We start from the raw sequence: 13,284 nt of genomic DNA on the forward strand, positions 1-13,284 counted from the left end.
CTTTCTGCTGAAATGCGTTAGCAACGAAGCTGTCAATGAATGCAGACGAACTAACGCATCTGATGTCATATTCACTAGAGATGCACTTCTCCCTAAATGTCAAATTTAGATTTAAAGCCCTCTTCACTTTAGCAACTCAGATTTAATAGCAAAGAATGAAGACACAAACTACTCGCCGTTTCATTCAAAACAGGAATAATGGGATTCTACAAGTCAACCGGTCATCCACCATTTACCACTTACCACCACTCTCCAATAAAGCATATTGTGGAAGCACACTCACGTGCGCTGGCATTTATTGCAAAACCTCCAAGTACTTACAACGTACGTGGCACCTGGATCACAAACTTTCGAGGTACGCGGCACGACAATCACAATGTGCGGTGGCTCGGTAGGGGCCGGAGTGCCGGCGCCGGTCCGCGCCCCGCTGCCGGCGGCGGACGCAGCTCTGCCGCTCACGGACACACACCGCTGGTCCACACAGGCTGGACGGCGCCACCAGCGTCAGAATTACGGCAGGCACCCGCGCGGCCGCCTCGGTGAAAAATAGTGCCATTCGGATGAGTGGTTCATCACATTGAGCAGCGATGGGCAATCGTCGAGAAATGCGTACAGAAAGACCACGCCGAGTCCCCACACGCTATGCGACACAACCGAGCCTCACCAGCACACACCCTATACAAACGCGCGCAGCACAAGTACAAACTGCACATACGATCCGCTAGCGTTGATCACAGCAGACTCCCCCTCCCTCCCACCCCGTAGCGCGCGCGGCGGACCCCGCGTCGTCCACCGACTGTGCTCTACCCGCGCGTGTTGAATCACCCCGCGACGAACCTCGCCGGCGCCGCAGCTCGTCCGTCCAGGGGCCGCCGGCGGGCGGCGACACCGCGCCGACGGCCGTAAAGCTCCCTGGGGCCACCGGCGGCGCGGGGACGGCTCTGGGGCGCGTGTCGGGTGTAACGGGCCGTGCTGAGATCGCGGGACCCGCGGCGGCCGGCCAGAGTGATATGTGGTGGTCGGTGGGTCCCGAGCGTGGCCGGCCGGCCGGGCACACCGTCAGCCGCGGCCCGTGTCGGGCCGGTCGTCGGCCAGAGGTCGGCCTCATCACGAGTAATCGTCGTCTTCGTCGCTCGAGTGGACCATGGCCGAGCGCATCGCCGCGTGCATCTCCGCGTCGGTCTGCAACTGCAACACAGAGACACGACCCGCCGGTGATGCTGCCCGACTTAGACAGCCTTAGCTTCTACCAAACAACGGACATTTGGCGAGCTTGAAATTCGTATACCAATACAATCATGCTGATTTTTCTGGTGCGTGAAAGTTTTTTAAACGACTAAAAACAACTATTGTCAGCATAAAACAACAGTGACAAATCCTAATTAGGCACTTTATGACTTAAAACGACAATCAGAAAACTAATGCCGCATCAAATGAGTTACTGTAAGCATAATATTCACTGAAAAAACGACTCAGTCAGTTTTAGTCGAACAGCGGATTCACCCACAGAAAGCCCACAACTACATCTGTTTGCGCAAACACGGAAATCGGTCAGCAGTGGACGCCGTTACGGTGTCCGGCAGCGTTCGTGACGGGGCGCGGAGCTTTCCGCTCGGCGAACGCGGCATTGGCGGCCATAAAAAGGCTGCTGAGCGGTCGAACACGAAACACGCCACTGCACTGTGGTGGGGGAGGTCAAGGAAACCGAATACTAATCTGGGGCGCGATCCATAGCAAATTGTGACCGGCTTACACCGCAATTACACCGATAAAAACTCACTGCAGATCCGGGAACTAAAAAAAAAATATGTCCGTAGGGATAACGGGAATATTTTGACTTCTAGAAGAGCACAAAAGCAGTCAGCAGATATATAGCTGTCCGGATACAGCGTTGTGGTCCACGTCGCGATAGACTACTGTAAATATGGAGTAGTCTATGACGTCGCATATGAAAATGGTAAATGCGAGCGCGACTGTTGTCTCAGTTTCTGCCATCATTTCTGCCGGCAACCGTAGACGGTGACGCCGCTCCTAACTGGGACAGCAGTAGCGGCACCATCGGTAATTCAGCAGCGTTACCCAGCCCCGGCAGGTCCCGCACATACCTGTTACATTAGGCATGGCCACCAGCCACCAGTAATCCAAAAAAGCGCAGCATTACTCGTTACACGGGCAGTCAGCCGCGCACGGCATTGTAAAAACAATACCGACGGCGTCTTCAATTAACCGCCGCAATAAGGCACCACCATTCGGGAGCCCCCTCGCCTCAGTATCGATCAGGCAGGTACCGGCAGCCCCCCCCCCAGGACCGCCCCCGCCCGACGACCCGCGGCACCATCACGTGTCGTAACGGGTCCCCCCGATGGCGTCACTAGGCGCCGCCCACCGCCGCGACGAGCCGACCATCGACCGGGCCGTGGACCACGGTCACAGCACACACAGGACGGGAGCGGACGGAAAGATACGGCACTGACGCCTGACGGGCAGGACGGCCATGGCAAAAGGTGTAGCTGCGATCAGGACTGACTGACGTCGTGCGTACACACTACACAGTCACGATGGCAAAAGGTGTGCTGTAGCCAGGACTGACAGACGTCGTGCGTACACACTACACAGTAGGGTGCATCAAACGCCCCACTTTTTCGAAAAATTTACGCGAACCCCCTGTCACCAAAATTTATTTGTTACGCATCCTAAATGTATCCTCCATGCCAAATTTCAAGAATTTCTGAGGCCATCTAGAGGGTCCGCATCGACCCTGAAGTTAACGAAATTTCATGAATTTAACCATTAATGGGGCTTACTTACAAATTATTTAAAATTAGTCTTAGGCCAAAATATCTTTTGGTATTGCTAATCATTGCAAGTGCTATCCTAAAACTGTCCACCTAATAAACCTGAAATGTATCTGACTTCACCTGGGAGTCTTAACCTCGCCCGTATTGGTGTTTTGTCTGCGTCTAACGTACAGGGGAGGGGGTCCGTTGGACCCCCTTGCTGTTCGGTCTCTGTTCAAGCTACAGCTTCACGGGAAAAAACTAGCGTGTCTCCCGTAACGAGAAGAAGCCGATGATATCCAATTTTAAGGTCCTAGGTCATTGGTTGACCTTCCAGGTCAGGTCAATGACCCAAAAGTCGGGAAAATCGGGACCTATCCATAGTAGATGTCAGCCACCACCGACAGCTTCGAAACATGTTACGAATGCACCAAAAATATTTTGTAATTGTTCAACGCTCAAACGCTTAAATGTTCACGCTTACGAGATGAGTAGACGATGCTCCTATCATCAGACGAGCTTATCGCTACTGCTGACGTCAGTGCGCCTGCTCTTTGAAGGGCCTGCGCTCTCTCCCGTCTTTCTGGGCCATGTGTCCAGTTCAAGTGTCTGGTGCAACAACTATGTACAATAGTGCCGACCAATCGGCGTTGCATCCACTCGTCGACGCACGGGAAACGGTCTTTCACAAGGAGATAAACTATCCGAAAGTAGCAACTGGCATGTCTCGGATATTCCATTCCGGTCACCTGAGATTATGTCGTTCACGTGGTCTTGACCTATTGTTTTGGGTCAATGGGAGAAATATGGAAACCGAGTCAGAATGATCATCGCCAGTCACACCCCGGCAAGACCGCACCCAAGCCCCGGCAGCATTCAATAGCGCAAGTGGTGGCAATAAAACAAAGATATCAAGTTTGGACGTCGCTACTGAAACCGCAAGGTCGTTGACAACGTCGCATACACCTGTCTGTGAAGGATGAAAGTCCTGTGACGACAAAAAAGACTTGAAAACTTGACTTGTGAGAAAGACTTGTGACGCTCCACATGGACTTAATCCATCCCGAGGTCGACGAACAATTAGCGACGGAAGAGCGTCTCATTCTAGTTGTCGTCGAGGACGTGCTCATCAAACTATATAAGAATTGCTCACGAATTGCTTACAAAATACGAGTCACTCTAAACCGATAATATCGGTGTTAACATTTGCTTCAACATGAGTTCGTCTAAAACCGGCATTGTCAGGGCTGCATGCGTGACAAACTAACTCCATTTCGTTTTGACGCTGCCATGGTCGACTAGGAATTTTGGGTTTTATATCGGCGAGATCATTATGGTGTAAGTCTTCTGCGAGCCCAGAATCGAAGTGTCAAAGTCATGTCGTAGTGAATCACAAAACCATAAAATATGCAAGAACCGCTCTAAACCCAACGAATTCGGTTAAATCATTGAAGCTTAACGAAGCGATTTGTCCCAGTCTTCCTTCCGAGCAAAAGTCCTACTTTTTAATGTGTATCAGTGTGCCAGGCTGAAACTATCTATAGTTATTATTTCGTGCTTAATTTGGTTAGGGGTTATTGAGGAAAACTCGCGATCGATGATCTCAAATACTCTTAGTGATGTCAAACGACGCCATAAGGTCCAAGTTCAATACAGACCAGGCATCAATTCACGGAAGCGGGGCACAAAAATAGGATTTCAAGTCCTGAAACAAATTTGGATCATATTTGGCGCTAACTGAGCAGTTCCTGTATCTACCCACGGAGCTTTAACGGAGGGGTCACGTGATCGACCTGACCTCAGGCGACCTTTACGAAAAAAGAAAATCCGAGGTAAAAATTTGTAAGAATTTAAAAGCTTGTAACTTCCTGAAAGTTCCATCTCCCTGCGAAAGATTCCCCGACTCAAGAGCGCCGCGAAGTTATACAACATTTTTAGACTATTGAGAGGTTCATGTATGACGTCATAGGTCACTGACCTGACCTGATGTCAAAATGCAGCAGATAAAGAATGTTCAGGCTTAAGTATCAAAGGTCAGCTAAGTCAAATTAAAGTTCCCTAATCCGACGTGTTTCGACCCATCGCGACAAAAACAGCAGTGGTCGTATAAACCCCCTCCATCGGGGGAGGTTAAGTGATGAAGCATGTTCATAGCTGATGCGGACCCCCTAGATGACATCCGATGTAATTTTAATTTTGCACAGCGTCATTGTGCTACTAGTGGAACAAATTGAATCAACAGACAGATCGATTTGAAGACATCGGGGCGTTTGATGCACCCTACTACACAGTCACGATGGCAAAAGGTGTAGCTGCGATCAGGACTGACTGACGCCGTGTGTAGACAGTCGGCATAGCAAAAGGTGTATGCCGGTGTAACGACGCACACAGTCTACGTCACCTGGACGAGGAGATCCAGGTGACGTAGAAGGGACAATGAGGGAAATGATGCGTGTTTCTTGGATTAGGAAGGTTCGGAGGAGAGCGTGGTGCTCGGAAACTGGTGCACTGCGCCAGGAATCAGGCCTGGATGCTTGCTGTATGAAATGCCCCGGGTATCCCAAAGCCGTCCCCAGCCCGCGCTACCCATCCATCAGCGTGTACTACCCCTCCCACCATCCCATGCTCCAGCCGTCCCACCATTTTAGCACCGGTCCCACCTGTCCCACCTACTGTCCCAGCAGGATGTCCCACCTGCGCTAACATCTCAGCAGGCTGTCCCACCGACTGTCCATCAGTCCCCTGCAGTGTGACTGACCCACCAATGCCCAGCAGCGTGACTGACCTGCCAGCCCCGCAGTGTGACTGACCTGACTGATCTGCTGCAGGTGCTGCTGGTCGGCCAGCATCTGTTCGTGTCTGGCGCGCGCGAACAGCTCCTGCTGCTGACGGAGCAGCTCCTCCTCGGGTATGCCCAGGTTCTCCAGGCGCGTGCTCTGGCGGCGCCGCTTGGCGGTGATGTCCTTACACTGGCGCGCCACCTCCTCCACCGCCTGGCGGTAGTCGGAGAAGCCGAGCTTGTCCAGTCCTGGCGACAGGGGGCACTGGCGGCGTCAGACGGGCCCGGCCAGCCGGCCGACCGGCGACACTGCCAGCCGCCCAGAGCGGTGACAACCAAGCAAAGCTATCTACCATACCCAGGGATAGTCAGGACATCCAAGGATTACAATTTGCCATGACCAGCCTGGATTATGGATAATATAAAATGTCCCACGGAGCCGGTACAATGTTTCGTATTCCGGGTACGTAGGAGCATAGATGCGTGAAAAAAAAACACAAGTCTACGAAGCATCTAGCCACCGCTTCGTCGTTTCCATCCTCAGGATACTGAAATCCTTCTCCTCCCCTCCCCAACCCCACTCCGGGCTGGACAGGCACCTTTATCTCATGCTGGCTTCTCCTTCGGAGCGGCACCGCTGCTCCCGAGGGAGTCTCTGCACCCGGCTACGCACCCCGTAGCCGGGTGCAGAGAGTGCTTGGGAGCTGGTCGGCCTGTCCATTCGGACGGGCTCAGCCTCGGCCACTCTCTAGGGTGCCTGCCCAGACCAATGTCTCCCCCTATTTCCTATCATCCTTCATGCTCTGAAATGGTCTAATTGGACCGAAAGGGTCTAACCCAACAAAACAAACTTGCTAACGTGACAAAAAATGGGGACCAACTTTTTCAAAGATTGAACTTAAAGATTTCCCTGTTAGCCCAGCTCTTAAAAACGACCTTTCTGCTAAAGCCAAACCATTCAAATTCTTGTGACACCGCCAATTGTTAGAACTTAGGTCCCTGTGTCCATCTGTCGCAACACTCTCAGCACCTCTCACAAGCTACCCGTTAGTTCCTCCCATCCCTCAAATCAATCATCAGGCGAACACCTTTCCTCAACACCTCACACTCCCTGCTCCAGTCCGGACGGTGACCTTTATCCGATGTACGCAGCCCCCCCCCCCCCCCCCCCAGGCGCAGACTCACGTGCAGTGGGATGGCCGTTAGCGGGCCAAGGTGGTTTGCCCCGTGACGGCCTCATCCCCGGGGGTGCACCACGGTGGCCGCCCAGACCAATGTCCCCCAAGCCAAACTACCCCAAAAACAAACCGATCTATTCAACCCAAATTTCAGCCCAGTGAAGTGTTTAACCGACCCTGACCACAGCCGACAGCACTGCCCGGTGAGCACGAGCGGGAGAGAGCATCACAGTGGGCAGCACTGACCGGTGAGCACGAGCGGGAGAGAGCACCACAGCGGAGAGCGGAGAGCACTGACCGGTGAGCACGTGGTCCGGGTTGATGGTGCGCCGGTTCTGCTCGTTGCAGACGGCGTTGGCCTCGGAGGAGACCAGCAGGATGAACTCCTTGCAGCAGTTGAGGATCAGCTCGCGCGACTCGTTGGCCACGCGGATGCGCGGCAGAACCTCCTTGATCATCTTGTTCATGGAGGCGCGCGGGATGGAGAGCTCGTCCTCGGACGGATCGTTGGTGGCCATCTTGCACAGGGTACTGCAGCAAACAGGATGGTGTCACACATGTTTTGATCTCAGAGGAGTGCTGTCATGCTCCATTGCAGAGCCACCAGCCTTGTCTGATTGGCAAAAATGATCAAATGAGATGAGATGAGCTGCTTGTAGAATAGGAAATTAAATGCATTACTTATCCACCCTTTGTCCCTTTGTATTAGATCACACCATGCAACACGTAAATAATACTAATTCTTCGAGAATCAGTGATACTATCACTGTCTCACTCTCAACAGAACCACTGATATGAGCATGGTAAGAACAAAATATTCCAGGAAATGCCCTAACTACATAATAATCATGTGTATAAGCAACAGATATTTCTGCCATTAAATATCTCAACATGTTAAGACTACCTTACTGCTCAATATGCCACCAAATTGTCACTGTCTGCAGAGAATGACTACAATAGGCACAGAGTAGCATTGGCTAATGCAGTGTCCGGCAGCACTACCCATGACACTGGCAGCATGGGTTAACAAGGTGATTGTGGTCCTTGTTATACCTACCCATATAAATATCAACATCTACAAATGGAGCTGCCAAACGGCACACACCTAAGTGCTACTTATTACTATCACATTATTATTATCACATACATGACTATGATTGTTTAAGACATTTAGGGTGGAGAAACTTCAAGTGACAATATTCTATTCCTTTAAGTTTTGATGCATGTAATCAAGGCACCTTTTCTCACTTACTTTCTTTGTGGTGTAGGTCTGTGTGCAAATCAAATCTAAAAAGTTTTGGTAGCTTTTGTGTGTAAATCAGACTAACTAATCAAACTAACCAAACTCCAGCCAACTCAGTGTCCCAAATTTGCCAGTTTGGGTGGTAACTGGGAAGGGACATCCAAATCAAAATGATTTTCCCACTCCCACACCCAATTTTCTAGAACAATTTTTCATTCCCCACCAATAAAGAGCATCTGCATGAAACTTTTACCTACCTCCATATTCGATTCAATAATCGCATAGGTAAAGCAGCTCCCACATCCTACAAAATTCACAAATAAAATTGTTGATCTCTGTTTTCGCTCTTTTTGTGCCTTTCTGACTGGCAATTTTACACTCTCAGCCCTTTTTGTAGTGACAAATATTCCCCTCTGACACCCAAACCAAAATATAATTTTGGGACACTGAAAATAACTAACCAAACTCCAAAGAGGCTGAAGCCAGTCACAGACTCATACCAGTCTTCAGCATTAACCAGCCAACAAGAAGCCAAAGCAAAGTCCCCAAGCCAAAGCCACACCAGCAAAGGTACCTAGTGAAGCTGCATCAGCCCACACCAACTGGGGTGGAAATCCACACCAAGCCACAGTAACTAAGACCACAAGTTTGAAGGAGAAAATTTAGCCCAGCCTAAAAAATCAAAGAATTATGAAATGGCCAGTCCCAGTATGTCTCCTGTTCAGTAACTAAGGGCTAAAATTTTTACCATAAAATTTTGAAACCCAGCCTTTTGGCTAGATAAAGAAATGCACACTGCTACCAGCACTGCACACTGCTACCAGTGCTACCAGCAATGGATTTCCTGGTACTGCATAGCCTAGAGAATAAATGCCAGCATGGGGTTATCCAGAGCTCTGTTCGCCCCCCCCCCCCCCTATTTATCAGCAGGCTGCAAGCATGCTGCTACTTCTTGACTCCTCATTGCCTATTGGTCAAATTCAAGTGGTTCATTCGTTAGACCAATGAGAGGCAAAGAAGCGCCAGCAATAAATACCTTATATGGGGAAAACTGACAGCACGCTGATATAAAAACAGTGACTGAACATAGCTCAGGTTTAGGCTCTAGCTCATCTAGCCCCAATGGATGAGAGGCTCATTGCCTTTCCATGGTGCAAGTTGCAACTGAGTTGGAAGTTCCCAAGATGTACAATGCAGCTTTCAACCATTCAAACCAGCCTAGTCCACAGAATTATTAAATGTATGCATATAGGTGAAAGACATCAGTAGGCGGAACTATGGTCAAGCGTACCCATTTTCGGGAACGCATTTTCGTTCCCATGTTTGGGAACGATAGACCCAAATATGGGAACGCCATGTAGGCATTATTTAAAACAAGAAAAAGAACCGTTAAATGACGTCAAAAAAATATAAAACGATCGTGAACCGCCTGATAGTTGTCTCAATATTGTTGGGAAAGAGTTTGATATTGTAAGGCCCATCGTAGTTTCAAATCGTTCCCCTATTTCTAAAGCAGTCCATCACCCGGGCCGCGAGCCCAAATTTGGGAACGCTCTCGTACACTGGCGCTGCAAGCGTTCCTTATTATGGGAACGGCGTACCCAAAATTGGGAACGATTTCACCGACGCCTTTCAGGGGCTCTTTTCATTAACAAGCATCACGTCCAACGCCGCAAATTATTATTAACGCAACAATAATCAGATGACCTTTCCGGCAAGACCGTTGCATGTTTCGCCCGGTCTTCTGCGCTTTTATTCCCGTCGATCTCGCAGCGGGCACGCCCCCCTCTGCAGGATTACGTAATCCACAACGCTCAGCAATGTTCAACAAGGTCTTCCATACCTATATCCACCGTCCGCGCCGAGGGTGGAGACATGTCAAGCACCTGTCTGCTAATCACCGAGAGTTGACGAGCACAAGAAGTATCCAAAAATGGGAAAGCTGAATATGTTACACCCTCAAAACACCTAGTCCCAATGAAAATCTAGTTTTTTCCTTTCTTAATGAGTGTAAGTGGCAAAAGGCCTGGTAGGATGGGCACGAGGAATGATCGAAATCAGCATAAAAATTATAAATAAGCCACACAGAGCGACCTATATCAGAGAAATTCCCACCAAACGATCATGCTTAGAAACGCCGAAGACAAAAACCACGCTCATGACGCTGCTTATAAAACAACGCTAAACAGCTAGCATCCAAATAAAATATGTCTTTCAGGGCTGATAAAATACAGCTGAATGATTTTAAACCACTGAAACTGAGTTTACAACAGTAGTTCGGTAAAATCACTGACGTTCCACGCGGTCGATCGCCCCGACACCAAAAGTCAACAATATTACCTCGGGACTGTCCGCGTGTTCGCTTGCATATGTCAGCATCTGGTGTCGCTAGAATGAAACTTCATAACCAGGCGAAAATTATTATACTTGACCTCAAAATGTAAAAAATGCTTCATTTTCCTTAAAATTGCATGTTAAATGTCGTATAACCCATATTCCCACCATTCTGTCATTTTTAAAAAATCATTAAAAATATCATTCCACGGTCAATTTCCTTGTTCCACGGTCAGATTAAAGATAACTTTATGGAAATTTCGTAGATACTTAAATCAGCGTGCACTTTTTTGAGACGTGATGCACTTTTGAGTTTTAGTGGGCGAACGGCCGAAAAATTGCCTTCCGTTCTCATAAATGGGAACGCCCGTTCCCATATTTGGGAACTCCGTTCCCAAAAATGGGAACGTTCCTATATTTGGGTACTCATGACCATAGTTCCGCCTACTGACATTGTCCTAATGTAAAGATCACAAACACTTAACATCATGCCATTGAATATTATCATGTCTGTGTAACTTGTAAGCACATCAGTAACTTAACTTGTAACTTGTCGCTACCTAGCTCAATTTGATTGGGAGTTATTGGCAAAACGACTCTCGTGTCGTGACCCTAGTGACGTAATAAATTACGCCATGTAAGGTAACTGGTAACTGGTAAGCAATGCAAAAATGAAGCATTGGGCCACGGGCCTTGCAAGGAGTGAATGAAATCCTGATTACGTGTGTTTGATATAGTTTTCGATCATTCCTGGGCCCCGGCACCAAAATAGCAGATAAAATAATTGAAAATTAATACAGCTGTTCACATTTCTATTGATTTTCCGCAAATTTATATGGAATACTGAAATACTACAAAGCTTACTTAAACCAGATTTTCAATGCAAATGTTACTTTCCTTCTGGTCCAATAAATGATACCTAAAACAAATGCAAAATACAATACAAATAGATTAAGTATATGCTGAATCTGAATAAGAACTTGTCCTACAATGGCAAAGCAATTCACCTCTTTTCAAAATTTTGGACACTATAAACAGTATTCACTCCTTTTCTTCACAAAATCTGACCTGTTTCAATACAAATCAATATCAATAAATGTTTATTACTACCCAGGGGGGTACGCTCCGGCTGTTTAACATTACGAAAAGTGGTGACAGACGTTTGTGGAGGATTGTCGACGAACTCTTGTTCCGCGAGCAGCACTCACGCGCTAGCGGAAAATCCACCAATCAGCGCCCGGCAGTGCTCGACGCTGATTGGCCCGACGCTCGTGACGAAATTGCGGGGGACCGCAGTTATTCTCTATGGACTCGAATAGGCTTTTGGATTTCGGAGGGGTTTCTTTAAGATTATATGCTGTTTCGAGCTGTTTTCGAGTTGAAATATATTTCTTATGACTGTTAGCTATATAATGGCACCATAAAATCATGATTTTAATTAATATTACCGATGTAATATCGGCCGAAAAGACATGCTGTCTTGGCACGGACTGCCCTGCAGCTGATGTGGGGCCTCTAGTGCCAGCGTATGGTAATAATGGGCTGACGAAGGGTTATTGGAGACTCTTAGAGACCCACCAGGGCCTCGTTTCATAAAACTCTGCCGTAACTTACACCTTTCCGTAATTCACACCCTTTCAAACTACGGAGCGCAAATAAATCCGTTTCACAAAGCCACAACTGGAATTGTTTACACCTCCGTAACTAAGCACATTTGCGTAGTTACCGTGATTTATCAAGCGTCCTACAAATTAAAATTTCATGTCAACACTTATTTTTTTACGAGAATTTATAAAACAATTATGTTGAATTTAAATCTTAAAAATTATGTATGAAAAAACAAAATTGATATTGATGACCATCCTTTATTAAAACAATATATTAAAAACAGCAGAAAGCCAGCTAAGCAGAAGTGCCTAACTACGAAAGTGGCGCGGCGCGGCGAATAAACAAAATTCCGATAGTGGCCACAAAAAGCGACTGGTACAGAAGATTTGCAGTTTCTTTTTCTCATTTTGGCTGTTCTTTCTTCCTCACCGTGCTCAACATTATAAAATATATTAAAAATTAGCTTCGAATCTTCACATTAATTCAAAATCACGCAACATTTTTGTGCGTAGTTTACACCACTGATATCAAGAGCTTGATAAAATATTTGGCGTTAATTACGTCGTTTTATGAAACCCAACTGGCATCAATTGGTCCGGAATCGAGCATTTGCCGTAAATGAAGCTCCGTACTTTCGATGGCGTGAATTACTCCGGTCTCAGGCTTTATGAAACCGAATTGGCATCAACTACGCCAAATCTGGCATAATTGACGGAACGCCGTAAGTAATTCCTTTTATGAAACGAGGCCCAGGATTCAGTATAGGGTCATCAGAGGCCGGGAACATCCATCAGGGGTCTGAGTAGGCCTGCCATAGGGGCATGCATGACACATCATGGAACATGGGTCAATCTAGATCCATTAGGGGCTGTTGAAGTGCCATCATTGTTCAGCGTGGGCCCGCAATCACCTCTGATGGGCATATGCCGTGCCCCGATGGACTAACGCTGGCCCCCGATAAACCATCACCAGCCCCTGATAGGTCTACAAAGCCCCCTGCTGGGTCTAAATTGGTCACTGATATGCCCTAATGGGCCACTGAGAAACCCGTACAACATCCCCTGACTGCACCTGATGGACCAATGCCGTCCCCTCATGGGCCCACCAGGCACCACGGCTCTTGAATGGCCTCTTCAAGTCCCTGAAGCGCCTTTATTGGCCTAAATGGACCCCTGATTGGCTTATGTGGTCCCTAATGGTCCTATATGGCCCCATGAGCCCTCAACGTCCCTAGACAGCCTTACATTATATGCCACCGGTCCCTGGTAGGCCTGCACTGGACCCAATAGGCCTATACCGACCCATAAAGGGCCCATGTCGAGCCCTCATGGGCCTCCGATGACCACACGCCGGCATGTGTGGCCC

At 48.3% G+C, this 13,284-nt stretch overlaps 1 protein-coding gene across 8 annotated transcripts in view; it reads right to left on the reverse strand.

Moving 5' to 3' along the window:
* Positions 1-265: 265 nt before the first annotated feature.
* LOC122386508 (protein Dr1-like) overlaps positions 266-13,284 on the reverse strand; it is a 90,315-nt gene continuing 77,296 nt past the window's right edge. For 2 of the 8 annotated variants that reach the window (XM_043375777.1, XM_043375775.1), the window contains exons 2-4: positions 7,033-7,265; positions 5,588-5,805; positions 266-1,188 (exon numbers count right to left, since the gene is read on the reverse strand). In XM_043375777.1, the coding sequence (XP_043231712.1) occupies positions 1,108-1,188; positions 5,588-5,805; positions 7,033-7,252 (519 nt within the window). In that variant the 5' untranslated portion in view covers positions 7,253-7,265 and the 3' untranslated portion in view covers positions 266-1,107. Of the gene's footprint in view, positions 1,189-5,587; positions 5,806-7,032; positions 7,266-7,986; positions 8,191-8,234; positions 8,715-11,318; positions 11,468-11,925; positions 12,001-13,284 lie in introns of those variants that run through there. The other 6 variants (XM_043375780.1, XM_043375779.1, XM_043375776.1 and 3 more) reach the window with 6 other exon arrangements.

Source organism: Amphibalanus amphitrite, unplaced genomic scaffold, assembly GCF_019059575.1.
Source record: "Amphibalanus amphitrite isolate SeventyFive unplaced genomic scaffold, NRLGWU_Aamphi_draft 000254F_arrow, whole genome shotgun sequence".
Classification (NCBI taxonomy): Eukaryota; Metazoa; Arthropoda; class Thecostraca; order Balanomorpha; family Balanidae; genus Amphibalanus; species Amphibalanus amphitrite.